Source organism: Coregonus lavaretus (assembly GCF_964263955.1).
Source record: "Coregonus lavaretus genome assembly, chromosome: 30".
In the NCBI taxonomy this organism is placed as follows: Eukaryota; Metazoa; Chordata; class Actinopteri; order Salmoniformes; family Salmonidae; genus Coregonus; species Coregonus lavaretus.
This window is the reverse complement of record NC_140017.1, coordinates 18,097,188-18,116,176: the sequence shown is the minus strand read 5'-3', so window position 1 is coordinate 18,116,176 and position 18,989 is coordinate 18,097,188. Positions and strand designations below refer to the sequence as shown.

At 41.8% G+C, this 18,989-nt stretch overlaps 1 protein-coding gene across 1 annotated transcript in view; it reads right to left on the bottom strand.

The window, feature by feature from the left end:
- The window catches only part of LOC311105769 (alpha-2-macroglobulin-like), a gene marked incomplete at its 5' end in the record, with an annotated part of 33,718 nt that extends 22,064 nt beyond the window's left edge, over positions 1-11,654 (bottom strand). Inside the window, 15 exons of the mRNA XM_084147974.1 lie at positions 190-339; positions 3,653-3,798; positions 4,100-4,163; positions 4,522-4,758; positions 4,934-5,101; positions 5,313-5,422; positions 5,505-5,613; positions 5,745-5,859; positions 6,079-6,163; positions 6,341-6,509; positions 6,690-6,710; positions 7,251-7,303; positions 7,520-7,676; positions 8,515-8,698; positions 11,551-11,654. Coding sequence (XP_084004100.1) covers positions 190-339; positions 3,653-3,798; positions 4,100-4,163; positions 4,522-4,758; positions 4,934-5,101; positions 5,313-5,422; positions 5,505-5,613; positions 5,745-5,859; positions 6,079-6,163; positions 6,341-6,509; positions 6,690-6,710; positions 7,251-7,303; positions 7,520-7,676; positions 8,515-8,698; positions 11,551-11,654 — 1,872 coding nt within the window. The remainder of the gene's footprint in view (positions 1-189; positions 340-3,652; positions 3,799-4,099; positions 4,164-4,521; positions 4,759-4,933; positions 5,102-5,312; positions 5,423-5,504; positions 5,614-5,744; positions 5,860-6,078; positions 6,164-6,340; positions 6,510-6,689; positions 6,711-7,250; positions 7,304-7,519; positions 7,677-8,514; positions 8,699-11,550) is intronic.
- Between the last annotated feature and the right edge of the window lie 7,335 nt (positions 11,655-18,989).

Sequence of the window (18,989 nt, the reverse complement as noted above, 5' to 3'; positions counted from 1 at the left end):
CAATGCCAAAGGAGGATGTGTGTGATCATGGTTAGGCTTCAGCTTAGTGTGGTGAGTAAGTGAATGTGAGAGGCTGTGTCCTGTCCCAAATGGCACCCTATTCCGTATATAGTGCATTACTTTTGACCAGAACCCTTTGAGGCCCTGGTCAATAGGGTGCCATTTGGGACGCAGCCATGGAGAACGTACAGAGTCTAGGCTGAGCTCCTGTTCAGGCTGTAGCAGCAGCACACTCTGGTCAATGGCCCTGAGAGAACACAGAGACCCTGGGTGGGCCTGGAGGCTCAGAGAGGTCTTCTCCCCTGGCAACTCCTGGAGGGCCGAGAACGTCAGGGACACCTGGAGAGGAGAAAAGAGGGAGACACCACAGCTATGTTTAAATATATCTATACTAGCATACCACTTAGAATACATGTCCAACACATTGCTTCATTTCAGAAAGTTTAAATATATCTATTTTTTTTTAAACCGTATTTTCTGCACTATAAGGCGAACCGGAGTATAAGCCGCAGCAGCTAAATTGAATGATGTGTACATATAAGCCGCACTGGACTATAAGCCGCAGGTGTTTTATTGTTTAATTACCATATGTAAGGGTTCGTGCACAGAGGGGATTGTCGGGAAAGAGACAAACTGTCTCGCTCTCGTAATGTCTGTCTGTCTTGCTCTCGTTCTGTCTCTCGTACCACTCTCGGTTCCACTTTTACTTTTGCGCGCTACCTGTCTCACTCTTTTCCGGCCTCCAGCTTTTCCTGCTGGAGCCCGCCGCTTAAAGGTGGGGGGCGCGGACCGGTCATAGAGCCCATAGAGTTAAAGTTGGTGGACTGTAACCTGTAAAATCCATAGATTTAGGAGGTCTTCTAGTGGCCGTTAGCTGTAAAAATCCATAGATTAGCCGCACCGTTATAAAAGCCGCAGGGTCGAAAAATGGGAAAAAAGGCGCGGCTTATAGTCCGAAAATTACGTTAACTAGGCAAGTCAGTTAAGAACAAATTCTTATTTACAATGACGGCCTACACCAGCCAAACCCGGACGACGCTGGGCCAATTGTGCGCCGCCCTATGGGACTCCCAATCACGGCCGGTTGTGATACAGCCTGGAATCGAACCAGGGGGTCTGTAGTGACGCCTCAAGCACTGAGATGCAGTGTCTTAGACCACTGCGCCACTCGGGAGCCCATACTGTCACAGACGTTGAAGGACGGGTCAGACCAAGGCGCCGCGTGAAATGCATACATGTTTATTTTATAAAATAAACACACGAACAAAAACAACGTAACGTGAAGTCCTCAGCCTAAACACCATACAAGCCTATACACGGAACAAGATCCCACAACAACTGATTGCCAACAGGCTACTTAAGTATGATCCCCAATCAGAGACAACGAGCGACAGCTGCCTCTGATTGGGAATCACACCCGGCCAAACATAGAAACACACAACCTAGAATGAGAACATAGAAATAACAGAACTCCACACCCTGACTCAACATACTAGAGTCCCATAGGTCAGGGCGTGACACATACTCGGGAGCTATACTAGCATACCACTTAGAATACATGTCCAACACATTGGTTCATTTCAAGTACAGTAGCATACTGGTGTGAATATTGGAACAGAGCCCACAACATAATAATGCTTGTACTGTGTAGAGCAGGGGTCTAACAGGTCGATCGCGAGCTACCAGTAGCTCGCCAAACAATTCTGAAAGTACATGCAATTTTCATGTGTTCCACCGCAAACTGTCAAACAAATCTCACAAGTATCAGACACCGCAAGCTCTCAGCTACTATCTAAATCAACGCAACATTGACATCCCAGCCCTGGTTAGCCACTATTGGCTTAAAAAGCCAAACCTAACACAATGTCTGCCAATTAACTTCCATTCATATTATCCCATCTGTCTGTGGTGCGCGCGTTTGTCTATCACTCTGTGTGTAGCCAGTTGATGTGATAACGGTCTTGTGGGTTGGCAGAAATATTTCCCCCCAAAACTTTCTCAATTAAATGTTAACTGCAAAGTAGGCTTACCTGGCAGAAGTATATCATTGTGGGGCTTGCGCAGCAAAAGCTTAGATATTCGATATTCTCTGCTACTCAAATCTGGCATTTGAACACAAAATAATATTCTGGTAAAAAGTTAGCTGTTTAAGTAACCGCATCAACAACATTTTCTGTAACTTATTTGCAAACTGCTGCCGTTTTGACCACTACCCCAACAAGTTAGACAAAAGGTTAGAGCATATGGAATCTTTGACTACTTCTCTGTGATTCATATATGTTCGCAGAACCATAATATTCACTACGGAGCTTACGGTACAGCTGTTTTAGTAACTGCATTACAACATTTTCCTCCAACTTTTTCCAATCTACTGCCATTTTGACCACAAACCCAACAAGTTAGACAAAAATATTCCTGGAAATCCTTAAACGGATTAGAACTAGTGTCTACCAATCCCTAGATAGAGCTGTTTTAGTAACCCATCAACTGCTCTCTTTCTAGCTGCATTAAATCATGTCAGAAGCTAGCAGATTCATGATTTACCAACATCTGCAAATTGCAATAAAACTACATAACGTTTTGAGTTTACTTTCCTTGCTTTGTCTAACACTATCAGGAATCTAGCAAAGACGTTGTGTGGGTCAGAGTGCAGTATTTAGTTCATATTAATGCACAAACTTACTGTATGCTAGCATGTTTCTCTTGCTTTAGCCAAAAAGGCAGCAGTGTTGCCATGCAACGCTAGTTTGCCTGTCTCTAAAGAGAAGGGTGGGCTGTACCCCTCTGACTGGAAAGAGCAGATTAGGAATAGCTTCTACCAATAAAAAGTTACAGCTGTTTGTCAGTGACGAAAAGTGGCATGCTGAGGTCTACTAACAGCTCTATGTGTCATCATGGAGGAGCCCAAACTGAGCCGTTGCTATGGGTACTCACAGACAAAGGGCAAAAAGAAATGAAGGTGAAGAGAGGGACCACAATTACTGACCACAACCACACAAATACTGACCACAACCACACAACTTCTGACCGCAACAACAAAACTGCTTACCATATCTAGTGACCACAACCACACAACTGCTGACCACACAACTAAACTGCTGACAACTCAACTTCTGACCTCAACCACACTACTACTGACCACAACAACTGACCAGATCTAGTGACCACAACTGCTTACCACATCTAGTGACCACAAACACAACTACTGACAACAACCACACATCTGACAACAACCTCTGACCACAACCACACAACTGCTTACCACATCTAGTGACCACAACACAAATTCTGACCTCTCATCTTCTGACCACATCCACACTACTGCTGACCACATCTAGTGACCAAAAACATAACTGCTGACCACAACCATACAACTTCTGACCACATCCAGTGACCACAACCACTGACAACAACCATACAACCTCTGACCACAACTGCTTACCACAACACTGGCCTCTCATCTGACCACAACCACACAACTACTGACCACATCTAGATAGAAAACAGATTTGTGATGATCCAGGTGCAGGTGAAGGATTTCATATCATAGTCTGATGCGAAGTCATTTTGGAAATCTACCGTAGTGCATGTTGCCCCGATAGATCACATTTTGACATTTCATGTAGCTGGCGAAAGACGCCTAGTTGCCTACCTGGTTTTTCAGGCAGAGGTGAATGGGGAAGTCTCGGCTGTCTGCTACTGCCTCCCCATCAGGCAACACGGTGTACACCACCACCTGGGCAAAAGGGGTCAGCTCAGGCATCCGCTGCAGCGAGAGCGTCAGCTCCCCTTGATTAACTGAAATGAGAGACAGACAAAGGGATGGACATTAGCTCACCGTAAGCCACCGAGCATCCAATACAGACAGTGTTCTGTGACTAGTCTATGAAATTGAAATATACTGTGCGCTGTGAAGTAAGAGCTTGTATTGAAGATGTAATCTGGATGATTTAATCCAGTCGTGACAGATTTATCCCATGCCAGTTTAATGCCATTAGGCCTTTCGAGGAGATATGTTCTCTAATCAAGTGGGGTTCTAAGAAGTCCTAAATATAAATGTCAGGAAGCAGTCGGGAGAATCCAAGACCAATTTATTTACCTTTTCCTTCTTTAACGGTCACAGGAAGACGGCCATGCTGCTGAATGCTGCCTCTAGATATAACCTGGGACATAAGAGACAGCCAGGTTGCAGCATCAACATTAATAACCAGTGAACGAACCAGGGAGATTGGAACATTGGCCAAAACCTGGAGATCTGCTGGCAAATATCTTGAAGTTAATGCATTACTAAAGTGATATCTTACTGTGTATAACCCATGATGAAATATTCAACTGGAAGTCAAGTACTGTATGGTTTTCCAAAGCCATTCTTAAAATATTTCCAGACAAAACACAAAATGACAATCAAATACCGAAGTATGTAAAATAAATAAATAAATAAATATCCCCAAACTTTCTGGTGGACTCGACAAAAAAATAATGTTAGGTTGTATTTTGAGTGGAACATCCCTTTAACCTTACCAGATAGAAAAAGTCCAGGGTCGTCTGTCCCTTTATCAGCTCCTCCCCTTGGATGATGTAGCGAGCAAGAACAATCCCGTCCTTCTCACAGGAGAACTTCCCTTCGCCCTGCATTATCTTCACAAAGCTCTTGCTCTTGGAATAGAATTTCCATGCGAAATGGTAAGCGGATGAATATTCTGGTCTACGCACACCCTGCTCGTACAGATAATCCTCCTCAACCTTTTGATAACGAGCCTGGTTCAAGAAATACAAAAAAATATATGAAAAATAAGAAATTGTAGTGACCTTGGAGAATACAAAATGATAAATTAATGATCTCTGTCAGAACAAACAATTGAATATTTACAGTAAATAATTTATAATTAAATATTTAATAGAGTAAAACATGAGTGAGTGAGTGAGTACTGACCGACAGAGACATATAATCAGAACTCCACGAAGAGGTGTCTAGAGAGAAAGAAGCAATGCCATTGCTGTCTGTGGTGAGAGTCCAGTTCTCAGATGTGCCACTGTTGTGTAGGAAGAGATACACAGGCTCATTGGGAACGGGAGTAGAGTCTGGACCGGTCACTTTGATCTGAAAACACAGGACAGGATGACTGCAGACATCCAATAAACTATACTAATAATGTACACTCCCATCGCATAAAAGACATCAAAAGCATGGTTTAGATGCTCCAAATGATATGTTAACATTTATCACAACTTCTTTCACAAAGATTTTTCTGAGCAATGAGTTTCCCTGCAGTGTTATTAAAAAGGCATTTGTTAATATATTTTGTCCTCACCTTCCCCTCGTATGCAATTCCTGGTTTATATGCTTGGGGCACGTCCTCAAAACGAACAGTTATGATGACATTGGTGAAGCTTGCCTTGCCACTACCTTTAAGGATGACTCCTGGAGAGAACACAGGCAAGGGTCAGAGGTCAACAGTTGAGCATGTAAACACCTCTACGTTTAAGATAAAGTTCTCTCCTACCCGTTCCGTATTCCTCCATCTCAGTCTCCACTTCGAAGTCCCCAAAAGAGTCATGTAGACCGAACTGGGTCAAGTCGATCATTTGGGTTGCACAACCAGTTTTGTCGGTCTAGGGTGAATGAGTACAGTTGTAGGTCAGCTTAGCTCGGCTACAAAAACAGGCTTCCATAAACCTCAACATTTTGTCCACAGTGAGTGTTCTTCGTCAAAGAATTTGGCGTAACAATAGAAAATACTTACTTTCATAAGATACAACTCGCAGATATTACTAGAATCATATAACCAACGATATTGAATGGCATTTCTGCAAACTTTCGCCGTAACAGACCCCACCACTGGTTTTCCATAAGTGTATCTGGAAACAGTCACCAGAAGAATGACAATTCAAGAAAAGCAATTAAGCGTTGCAAAAATTGAAATACTTTGAACATGAGCAAGTATCAAACATGGGACAGTATCTATAAAGTATGGTCTATGCAACACACAAATTAAGTCTTAATATTCTGTCAATAAAATTCCCCAGTTTACATTATCATCTTACTGTCTATTATGCTTTATCATCTTATTCACTTACTTTCCACAAACTCTCAGTGTTGCTTCTTTGTCCAGAATAGTTATTGTTTGGGGAAGATGGACTTTCACCTCATATTTGGGCAAAACTGGAAAAATACATATCAATATTATTTCTTCATTGTCTGTTGGACTACACCCAAAAACAAATCACAGACCACAATGTAATCACCATGTAAAAACAACGTAACCACCATGTAATCACCATGTAATAACAATGTAACCACAATGTAACCTGAAAGTAATCAGAGAGAAGATTTCATCACCATATTCTTTGATGTCAAAGTTTTGGGAGGTTTGTTCTCCCTTCTCATTCCATGCAGTGATGATGTAACTTCCTTGCATTGCCTCTGCGGACATGGGGTGGGACAGGTCCAGAATTCCACTCACTGTTGACTGGTTCAACCACTGAGCAATGCGGTTGGAGTTGGGGTCCTGTATACAGATTCATAATAGGTTGAAGGAAGCTATTTTTGTTTTAGAGACAGGCATTGTATCAATTCATGAATCAGTACATTGGCAGGACATTTTTTTGAAGGGAGATCATGTCATTATTATTGCTCATGTTATATACAGCTTTGGTTTTTAATTGCAATGGATTTGAATGAGTCTCACCTGAAGCTCCACTGTTTGATACTAGAAATTAGAAACAAAACATTCAGCATTAACATTTGGCCCCAAAAAACATTACAACTTTATTTTTATTACGTCCCAAAATAGTTTTTACAGTAGGCCTACAGGGAACTACTGTGGTGCCAGAAAAGGGCTTTAAAACATTAATTTCATGACTTTCCAAAACAGTTTCTACAGTGCAGGCATCTTTATCTACAAAGTTACAGTACAGAGCAGGCCTGGCGCTCCTGTTGATTCAGATGCTCTGATCAAAGAGCCAGGCAAAATGACCTCTGACCACGTTTGCTGAGCCACCTACACACACGGTCTGTCTCACCCACACTGCCCCATTGAATCATCAAACTGGGACTGCAAGAGGATGAAATCATTGCTCCATCACTTCCCTTCTTTACTCAACTACAGTAAACCTCTCCCAAACTACACACCACCTCCCTAGAATGTTACAATGCTGACTAACACGGGGCTGTCCTGTTCAACCCCACTTAAAAATGCTTTGAAAGAGTAACTTAATTTTTATTGAACAACACTGAAAGAGTAACTTACCATCTGATTGAATGACAAGAAACTGGCATCCAGCGAGACGATTCGGAACTTGACTGGAAAAGCGGTAGAAACATCTGTCTATATACAGTGTACAGTATATCCATCATCCATTTCAGTAATGACCTTTCCTCAAGCTTATGGCCTCACAAATATACTGTAAAGTCTGCATGAACATAATTATTAGACGAAAAGGGAAAGTTTAGTACATTTACAAGTAATAACTCAAGAAGGGTCAGTTTCAGTGTTCATCAAAGATGTTATCTAACTACCTGTCTGTCCAGGTTTGTAGACTGGTTTGTCTGTCTGGAAAATGGTGAGGAATCTTTTGGGCTTGATAAGGATCTTGGTGTTTTTGCTCATCTCCTCCTTCCTCCCCTTGATGCTAACATAGACAGTTGCCACACTGTCAGCCTTCACTGGGGGAACCTACAACATGAAGAACAGAAGAATGGAAGCTTGTTAGAACTTCTACAATCCTCTAGCTCCTAACCAAAGCTTGGCTCTCCTGACTGAGTAGCTTGAACAGAGGGCTTTTTGTTAAATGGTAGATACTTCGCTATGCTGAGGTTATGATTAAAATAACTGCTATTGCCCTTCATAGGTTGGATCATTTTGCATACAGCACCCAGCCTGGAATCCAAGTTGAATTCCACAAAATATGACTCTGCTCTGTCGCAGCCGGCCGTGACCGGGAGACTCATGGGCGGCGCACAATTGGCCCAGCGTCGTCCAGGGTAGGGGAGGGAATGGCCGGCAGGGATGTAGCTCAGTTGATAGAGCATGGCGTTTGCAACGCCAGGGTTGTGGGTTCGATTCCCACGGGGGGCCAGTATAAAAAAAAAAAAAAAAAAAAATGTATTCACTAACTGTAAGTCGCTCTGGATAAGAGCGTCTGCTAAATGACTAAAATGTCAATGTAATGACTGAGTTACAACCAAACTAGTCAGAATAAATGACTGCAGTGAATGTGTGTTGTTGAATGAATGCGCATAGCTAGCTTGAGTCTAGTAAGAACAACTTTTGTTTAGATGATGGAGAATGACCAGTACAGAAGAGTCAAACATTGCAGGAGTTTCTATAGTATTATAGAAGATCATGATCTATAATAGATCACATCGTTGTGGAAATATGCAGTTACAAATGTCACACAGAGCTGGCATGATTCTTTACATGTCAGAGAGGCATGTTGGTTCTACATAATATATTTATATCAGAGCGTTCCACAACGTTGTAGCCTGCTGAACACAGCACAGTTGCAGTTGACCTGGAAGGAGGTGCAGTGATAGAAGTCCTGTGTTACGGCTTCCTTCAGTAGAATGGTGCTGCTGCCATCCTCCATCTCCATTGACACATTCAACAACATAGGCTCTGTGGCTTGTTGGACCTGAGCACAAAGTTTCTCTGTGGTCCCTCCTACCACCTCCGAGCTGACCGTCACCAGGTAAATCCTAAAAGGGGAAAGAGTCAGCATGAATGCAGCTGTGGTAATAATACTTAAGTGGCAGTGTACTCATCAAACTGCCCCTTTGTTCCTTTCTAGCCTACTGATGTTTTAAAGTTGGGGACAAAGTTACCTTAATCATCTCTGGCTATGTGCCCCACTCAGAGGCCAACCAATGAGAAATGGAGGGCACAATTGATTCTGTTTTGGAGAGTGTTTGAGTGGATACCAATGAGTTGTTTTGATGGACTGTCAGCCAAGGCTTTCGACTCTGTCAACCACCGCATTCTTATTGGCAGACTAAATAGCCTTGGTTTCTCAAATGACTGCCTCGCCTGGTTCACCAACTACTTCTCAGATAGAGTTCAGTGTGTCAAATCGGAGGGCCTGTTGTCTGGACCTATGGCAGTCTCTATGGGGGTGCCACAGGGTTCAATTCTTGGGCCAACTCTTTTCTCTGTGTATATCAATGATGTCGCTCTTGCTGCTGGTGACTCTCAGATCCACCTCTACGCAGACGACACCATTTTGTATACATCTGGCCCTTCATTGGACACTGTTAACAAACCTCCAAACGAGCTTCAATGCCATACAACACTCCTTCAGTAGCCTCCAACTGCTCTTAAACACTAGTAAAACTAAATGCATGCTCTTCAATCGAACGATGCTGGCACCCGCCCACCGACTAGAATCACCACTCTCGACGGGTCTGACCTAGAGTATGTGGACAACTACAATACCTAGGTGTCTGGTTAGACTGTAAACTCTCCTTCCAGACTCACATTAAGAATCTCCAATCCAAAGTTAAATCTAGAATCGGCTTCCTATTTCGCAACAAAGCCTCCTTCACTCATGCTGCCAAACATGCCCTCGTAAAACTGACTATCCTACCGATCCTTGACTTCGGCGATGTCATTTACAAAATAGCCTCCAACACTCTACTCAGCAAATTGGATGTAGTCTATCACAGTGCCATCCGTTTTGTCTCCAAAGCCCCATACACTACCCACCACTGTGACCTGTACGCTCTTGTTGGCTGGTCCTCACTACATGTTTGTTGTCAAACCCACTGGCTCCAGGCCATCTATAAATCACTGCTAAGCAAATCCCCGCCTTATCTTAGCTCATTGGTCACCATAGCAGCACCCACCCGTAGTCTGCGCTCCAGCAGGTTTATCTCACTGGTCATTCCCAAAGCCAACACCTCCTTTGGCCGCCATTCCTTCCAGTTCTCTGCTGCCAATGACTGGAACGAATTGCAAAAATCTCTGAAGCTGGAGACTCTTATCTCCCTCACTAACTTTAAGCATCAGTTGTCAGAGCACCTTACCGATCACTGCACCTGTACACAGCCCATCTGAAATTAGCCCACCCAACTACCTCATCCCTATATTGTTATTTATTTTGCTCTTTTGCACCCCAGTATCTCTATTTGCACATAATCTCTTGCACATCTAGCATTCCAGTGTTAATACTAATTGTAATTATTTTGCACTATAGCCTATTTATTGCCTTACCTCCATAACATGCTACATTTGCACACACTGTATATATCTTTTCTGTTGTATTTTTTGACTTTATGTTTTTTTACCCCATATGTAACTCTGTGTTGTTGTTTTTATCGCACTGCTTTGCTTTATCTTGGCCAGGTCGCAGTTGTAAATGAGAACTTGTTCTCAACTGGCTTACCTGGTTAAATAAAGGTGAAATAAATAAAATAAAATGTCTTGGGGATGATTAAACAGAGGGACATTGAAGGAAAACATATCAATAGGGGGCAGTGTCTGTCAACATCTCTCAGATGCACATACAGTGCACTCGCAAAGTATTCAGACCCCTTGACCTTTTCCACATTTTGTTACGTTACAGCCTTATTCTAAAATTGATTCAATATATTTTTTTCCATCAATCTAATTTAATTTACCACAGGTGGACTCCAATCAAGTTGTAGAAACATCTCAAGGATGATCAATGGAAACAGGATGCACCTGAGCTCAATATCGAGTCATTGAGTGGCCCAGCCAGAGCCCGGACTTGAACCCGATCAAACATCTCTGGAGAGACCTGAAAATAGCTGTGCAGCGACGCTCCCCATCCAACCTGACAGAGCTTGAGAGGATCTGCAGAGCAGAATGGAACTCCCCAAATACAGGTGTGCCAAGCTTGTAGCATCATACCCAAGAAGACTTGCAGCTGTAATCGCTGCCAAAGGTGCTTCAACAAAGTACTGAGTAAAGGGTCTAAATACTTATGTAAATGTGATAACCGTTTTACATTTTTTATAAAGTAGCAAAAATGTCTAGAAAAAACTGTTTTGCTTTGTCATTATGGTGTGTAGATTGAGTAATTTTTTTGTACAAAACAAAAATCCATTTCAGAATAAGGCTGTAATGTAACAACATTTTGAAAAAGTCAAGGGGTCTGAATACTTTCCGAATGTACTGTATAAGAGCTATCACAAGTTGGATTTTCAACCCCAAAATCTGTAATAATATTTGCCAGCATGTCTCATAACATATGAAAAGCCTCACATGCACAAAGAGAAAGAGAGGTACTGTATGTGTAACAGTGATGTCCTGTGGCCTTATCACTATATTTGTTTGTATTATTATTCACAATTGGAGACAATTGCAAGCAGATATTCAGTTATACAATTATATGTAATATGTTTATAACTAAAATAATGATATTGCTCAGGTGGGCTATTCTACCCCTGCACGTGCATAGCGTGCAGAATACTGAGTGGAATTAATTCCTCAATTTGAAGTCTGTTGCATGCAGCCAGGCATGTAAATACAAATAGCTGATTGTGTGTTTAATCTACTGCATTCTACATCAAATGTTTTGTAGCGTACTTACGATTTGAAGGTGCTCGATGTCGCGGTTTGTAAAATCACTGATGTGATCAATACATGGAAAAGTGTGATCAATACAAGGAAAAGTAAGTTGAGAGCCATCGCCATAGCTTCGGTACACAGCCGGTCTTCCTCCGCACTTCGAAATTCTCCCTTCACTTCCCTCTTCCAGATGTGATGGTCAGGAAAGTTGCACAAACTGTGCTATATATACCCAAATGCACCCTCCTGTGTCACTCCCTTCTAAATTGTTTCCGTTTCCTCCCAATTCCGCTGAAGTTCTCAAATAGTCACAGCCACCAACCAACGGGATTGTCAGAATGATGACGAAAACACCTCAGGCTATTTACTTTACTATTTATATTTTTGACAACTTGTACTTTTACTTCACTACATTCATAAAGAAAATTATGTATTTTTTACTCCATACATTTTCCCTGACACCCAAAAGTACTCGTTACATTTTGAATGCTTAGCATGACAGGAAAATTGTCTAATTCACACACTTATCCCTGGTCATCCCTACTGCCTCTGATCTGGCGGACTCACTAAACACATGCTTCGTTTGTAAATGATGTCTTGAGTGTTGGAGCATGGCCCTGGCTATCCGTAAATAAATAAAAACAAGAAAATTATGCTGTCTGGTTTGCTTTATATAAGGAATTTGAAATCATTTATACTTGTACTTTTACTTTTGATACTTAAGTATATTTAAAACCAAACACTTTTAGACTTTTACTCAAGTAGTATTTTACTGGGTGACTTTCACTTTTACTTGAGTAATTTTCTATTAAGGTATCTTTACTTTTACTCAAGTATGACAACTGGGTAAATTTTCCACCACAGGTTATTTGGTTCTGGGTGCCGAGATTAGCCTCATGTTAATGTGAACAGTTGTTATGCCATAATGTGGATATCAGGCCCCATGTTCCTCCAGGAACGAAGAGGAGTAAGTCAATAATGTGGCTATCATGGAGAGAGTTTTGCATAGGCCAACAATGGCATAGTCCCTGTGCCCATGGCATAGTCCCTGTGCCCAGGAACACTAAGATAACCTGCCTAAATGACTACCGACCCGTAGCACTCACGTCTGTAGCCATGAAGTGCTTTGAAAGGCTGGTCATGGCTCACATCAACACCATTATCCCAGAAACCCTAGACCCACTGAAATTTGCATACTGACCCAACAGATCCACAGATAACGCAATCTTTGTTGCACTCCACACTGCCCTTTCCCACCTGGACAAGAGGAACACCTACATGAGAATGCTATTCATTGACTACAGCTCAGTGTTCAACACCATAATGCCCTCAATGCCCTCAAAGCTCATCACTAAGCTAAGGACCCTGGGACTAAACACCTCCCTCTGCAACTGGATCCTGGACTTCCTGACGGGATGCCCCCAGGTGGTAAAGGTAGGTAACAACACATCTGCCACGCTGATCCTCAACACGGGGGCCCCTCAGGGGTGCGTGCTCAGTCCCCTCCTGTACTCCCTGTTCACCCATGACTGCATGGCCAGGCACAACTCCAACACCATCATTAATGTTGCCGACGACACAACAGTGGTAGGCCTGATCACCGACAACGATGAGACAGCCTATAGGGAGGAGGTCAGAGACCTCAACGTAATCAAGACAAAGGAGATGATTGTGGACCACTACAGGAAAAAAAAAAGTGGACTGAGCACACCCCGATTCTAATCGTCGGGGCTGTAGTGGAACAGGTTGAGAGCTTCAAGTTCCTTGGTGTCCACATCACCAACAAACTATCATGGTCCAAACACACCAAGACAGTTGTGAAGAGGGCACGACAAAGCCTATTCCCCCTCAGGAGACTTAAAATATTTGGCATTGTGTAATATTCATATGTGTCAGCATACTGAATTGTAATTGGATGCATTCTACTGTCATATCATACTGTGCTATGATGGGTTAAGACCACCCAGGTGGTGAGGTCATTCTAAAGATGATCATGGCCAGAGACACATGGACATGCCAGTTATAGCTAGTTAATAAAGAGCTACGTTTATAAATATCCTGTCGTCCTGCATTTTATTTTTTTGAACAAAGCATACAAAACAAGACAGGCATGGTTCCTCAGATCCTCAAAAGTTCTACAGCTGCACCATTGAGAGAATCCTGACTGGTTGCATCACTGCCTGGTATGGCAACTGCTCGGCCTCCGGCCGCAAGGCACTACAGAGGGTAGTGCGTACGGCTCAGTACATCACTGGGGCCAAGCTTCCTGCCATCCAGGACCTCTATACCAGATGGTGTCAGAGGAAGGCCCTAAAAATTGTCAAAGACTCCAGCCACCCTAGTCATAGACTGTTCTCTCTGCTACCGCATTGCAAGCGGTACCGGAGCGCCAAGAATAGTTCCAAAAGGCTTCTTAACAGCTTCTACCCCCAAGCCATAAGACTCCTGAACAGCTAATCATGGCTACCCGGACAATTTGCATTGTGTTTATTATCTATGCATAGTCACTTTAACTCTACCCACATGTACATATTACCTCAATTACATCGACTAACCTGTGCCCCCGCACATTGACTCTGTACCGGTACCCCCTGTATATAGCCTCCCTACTGTTATTTTATTTTACTGCTGCTCTTTAATTATTTGTTATTTGTTATTATTTACTTATCTATTTTTTCTTAACACTTATTCTTCTTAAAACTGCATTGTTGGTTAAGGGCTTGTAAGTAAGCATTTCACTGTAAGGTCTACACCTGTTGTATTCGGTGCATGTGGCAAATAAAATTTGATTTGATTTGATTTGGCTGATATAAATAATATGAAGATAGTGAAACTAGTGAAACTAGAAAAGGACATTTCCTAAAGAAAATGTGTATGCTTGCTAGTCTTGAAGTATTATTATTTGGTTTAGTTTATTAGATCCCCATTAGCTGCTGCACATGCAGAAGCCACTCTTACTGGGGTCCACATCAAATACAGTCACATCTGAAATGTATTAGCACCTTTGATAAAGATGAGCAAAAAATACTGTATAAAATGAATAATAAATACTGAGCTATAATGTATGCTATAATGTATTTTATACCAATACAATTTTTCTGAGGAAAATATTTATTTGAACAAGTATTGTTTTTTAAATCTAAAAAACATAGGTGTCAAAATGATGAGCTTAGTTCAACTGTTGTACCCCATCAGAACCGCAAATCTAAGCTTGTTTTACTCCAATGTTTGTAAACAATTTAAAATAAACACTGTATAACCTCAAAACATGGTTAAAAGTATACAGTACATTTTATATCATGGATGGCCAGTCCTTGCATCCATAGCTCTGTGTATGAATGCAGAGAAGTTCTCAAATAGTCACAGCCTTCTGACCAATGGGATGGTCAGAATGACGAACAACATTTCTCAGGCAGTTTGTTGGCGGGAACTCTTGTTGGCTGTGACTATTTGGCAGGAAAACTTGAGAGAAGAAATATCTGTTTAGCCTGGCTAACCTGTTGATTTAGTCCACCTGTCGATTTAGACATTAGCAATGAAAAAGCCACCATAGCCTACAGCTACAGTTGAAGTCGGTAGTTTACATACACTTCGGTTGGAGTCATTAAAACTCATTTTTCAACCACTCCACAAATTTCATGTTAACAAACTATAGTTTTGGCAAGTCGGTTAGGACATCTACTTTGTGCATGACAATTTCCAAACGCAAGGTTCCTCGTTCATCTGTGCAAACAATATTGCGCAAGTATAAACACCATGGGACCACGCAGCCGTCATACCACTCAGGAAGGAGACGCGTTCTGTCTCCTAGAGATGAACGTACTTTGGTGCGAAAAGTGCAAATCAATCCCAGAACAACAGCAAAGGAACTTGTGAAGATGCTGGAGGAAACAGGTACAAAAGTATCTATATCCACAGTAAAACGAGTCCTATATCGACATAACCTGAAAGGCCGCTCAGCAAGGAAGAAGCCACTGCTCCAAAACCGCCATAAAAAAGCCAGACTACGGTTTGCAACTGCACATGGGGTCAAAGATCGAACTTTTTTGAGAAATGTCCTCTGGTCTGATTAAACAAAAATAGAACTGTTTGGCCATAATGACCATCGTTAGTCCCGTGTAGCTCAGTTGGTAGAGCATGGCATTTGCAACGCCAGGGTTGTGGGTTCGTTTCCCACGGGGGACCAGTATGAACCCAAGAAAAATGTATGCACTCACTAACTGTAAATCGCTCTGGATAAGAGCGTCTGCTAAATGACTAAAACGTAAAAGTGAAAATGTTATGTTTGGAGGAAAAAGGGGGTTGCTTGCAAGCCGAAGAACACCATCCCAACCGTGAAGCACGGGGGTGGCAGCATCATGCTGTGGGGGTGCTTTGCTGCAGGAGGGACTGGTGCTCTTCACAAAATAGATGGCATCATGAGGAAGGAAAATGATGTGGATATATTGAAGCAACATCTCAAGACATCAGTCAGGAAGTTAAAGCTTGGTTGCAAATGGGTCTTCCAAATGGACAAATGGACCCCAAGCATACTTCCAAAGTTGTGGAAAAATGGCTTAAGGACAACAAAGTCAAGGTATTGGAGTGGCCATCATAAAGCCCTGACCTCAATCCTATAGAAAATGTGTGGGCAGAACTGAAAAAACGAGTGCGAGCAAGGAGGCCTACAAACCTGACCCAGCTCTGTCAGGAGGAATGGGCCAAAATTCACCCAACTTATTGTGGGAAGCTTGTGGAAGGCTACCCGAAACGTTTGACCCAAGTTAAACAATTTAAAGGCAATGCTACCAAATACTAATTGCGTGTATGTAAACTTCTGACCCACTGGGAATGTGAAAGAAATAAAAGCTGAAATAAATCATTCTCTCTACTATTATTCTGACATTTCACATTCTTATAATAAAGTGGTGATCCTAACTGACCTAAAACAGGGAATTTTTACTAGGATTAAATGTCAGGAATTGTGAAAAACTGAGTTTAAATGTATTTGGCTAAGGTGTATGTAAACTTCCGACTTCAACTATATCTGCTTTGATGGATAAAATGCAACATATTAGCTCACCAATAGCATATTTATTTCCCATTGTGTCAGCAATATGTCAATATCAACAGCCAAATATTGTCATCCAATATAACAGTAAACCTAGTGGATCAATATACAACAACAAATGTAATTTGAAACATTGGCAATTGTATGCTCCAATGCAGGGGGATTGTGCATCTTGTTATTCTAAACATTTGGTTCTGGGTGCCGAGACTGGCCTCAGCAAACAAAAATGTGTCATTAGGAATAATCTGGATATCAGGCCCCATGTTCCTTCAGGAACTAAGAAGATTAAGTAAATAATGTGGATATCATGGAGAGATTTTTGCATAGGCCAACCATGGCTGATAGAAATTATATTAAAATATTGTGAAACTAGAAAAGCTATATGCTTGCTAGTCTTGAAGTATTATGGTTTAGTTTAGTGTAGTTTATTAGGATCCCCATTAGCTGCTGCAACTCTTCCTGGGGTCCAACATAAAACATAACATACAGTCACATCCAAAATGATTAGCACCCTTGATGAAGCAAGAAATACTATAAAATCTATTATACAAATACTGAGCTATATTATATGCTCTAATTCTTTGAAAATTATATTATTTTATACTAATGCAATTTCTCAGATAAAAATATTTAGTTTGTTGTGGAAATTCACCACTAAGGACTCAAACTCAATGTAAATTAATCAATATTTTTTATCAAGGCTTTATCAAACTCAATCCAAGCTTGATGAAAACTCTGACAAGGGCGTTCCCTTTCAGTCCTTATACTGTATACTGCTATACAAAAAAGTCATTTAATCATGATTTACATTGTTCATCATTAACGTTGGATCTTGCATGTGACTGACTCCTGTATGTGACTGACCGATACCTCACGAGGCTTCTTCTCTCAAAGCCGAGACCTTGAAACAGAGAAACTCCTCTTGGTTCCCAGAGCAATGTTCTGGGCGTACTGGCAATTGGTCTGAGGAGGAGATTTTTAAAGTTAATTTGTGGAATTTCTTTCCTTCTTAATGCGTTTGAGCCAATCAGTTGTGTTGGGACAAGGTACGTCATATTTGGTAAAAGACCAAGTCCATATTATGGCAAGAACAGCTCAAATAAGCAAAGCGAAACGACAGTCCATCATTACTTTAAGACATGAAGGTCAGTCAATACGGAAAATGTCAAGAACTTTGAAAGTGCAGTCGCAAAAACCATCAAGCGCTATGATGAAACTGGCTCTCATGAGGACCGCCACAGGAAAGGAAGACCCAGAGTCACCTCTGCTGCAGACGATAAGTTAATTAGAGTTACCAGCCTCAGAAATTGCAGCCCAAATAAATGCTTCACAGAGTTCAAATAACAGACACATCTCAACATCAACTGTTCAGAGGAGACTGCATGAATCAGGCCTTCATGGTCGAATTGCTGCAAAGAAACCACTACTAAAGGACACCAATAATAAGAAGAGACTTGCTTGGGCCAAGAAACACAAGCAATGGACATTAGACCGGTGGAAATCTGTCCTTTGGTCTGATGACTCCAAATTTGAGATTTTTGGTTCCAACCGCCGTGTCTTTGTGAGACGCAGAGTAGGTGAACGGATGATCTCCGCATGTGTGGTTCCCACCTTGATGCATGGAGGAGGTGTGATGGTGTAGGGGTGGTTTGCTGGTGACACTGTCTGTGATTTATTTAGAATTCAAGGCACACCTAACCAGCATGGCTACCACAGCATTCTGCAGTGATATGCCATCACATCTGGTTTGCGTTTAATGGGACTGTCATTTGTTTTTCAACAGGACAATGACCCAACACACCTCCAGGCTGTATAAAGGCTATTTGACCAAGAAGGAGATTGATGGAGTGCTGCATCAGATGACCTGGCCTCCACAATCACCCGACCTCAACCCAATTGATATGGTTTGGGATGAGTTGGACTGCAGAGTGAAGGAAAAGCAGCCAACAAGTGCTCAGCATATGTGGAAACTCCTTCAAGACTGTTGGAAAAGCATTCCAGGTGAAGCTGGTTGAGAGAATGCTAAGAGTGTGCAAAGCTGTCATCAAGGCAAAGGGTGGCTACTTTGAAGAATCTAAAATGTCCAAACTTTTGACTGGTACTGTATGTTCTGCACTAACTGTCCCTGGGACATCAAGTAGTCAAAATATAAAACCTGTTGTTTAACAAATCTGCTAGGGCCTTCGAAAAGTTGGTGCCGGCTTATCAGCGCAATATTCGGTAATAAAACATTTACTTGGATCTATTCCAATTCTGGACAGTGTTCCAGACAATGGAAACAGATTATTGTATTAGATGACATAACCTTCTTATTTTAATCACTGGTGTTATTCACACTATCGAATTGAGAAAAAATGATTGGAAATGATCAAAAACGCATCTTATTCAATTATTCATACCACTCACATTCA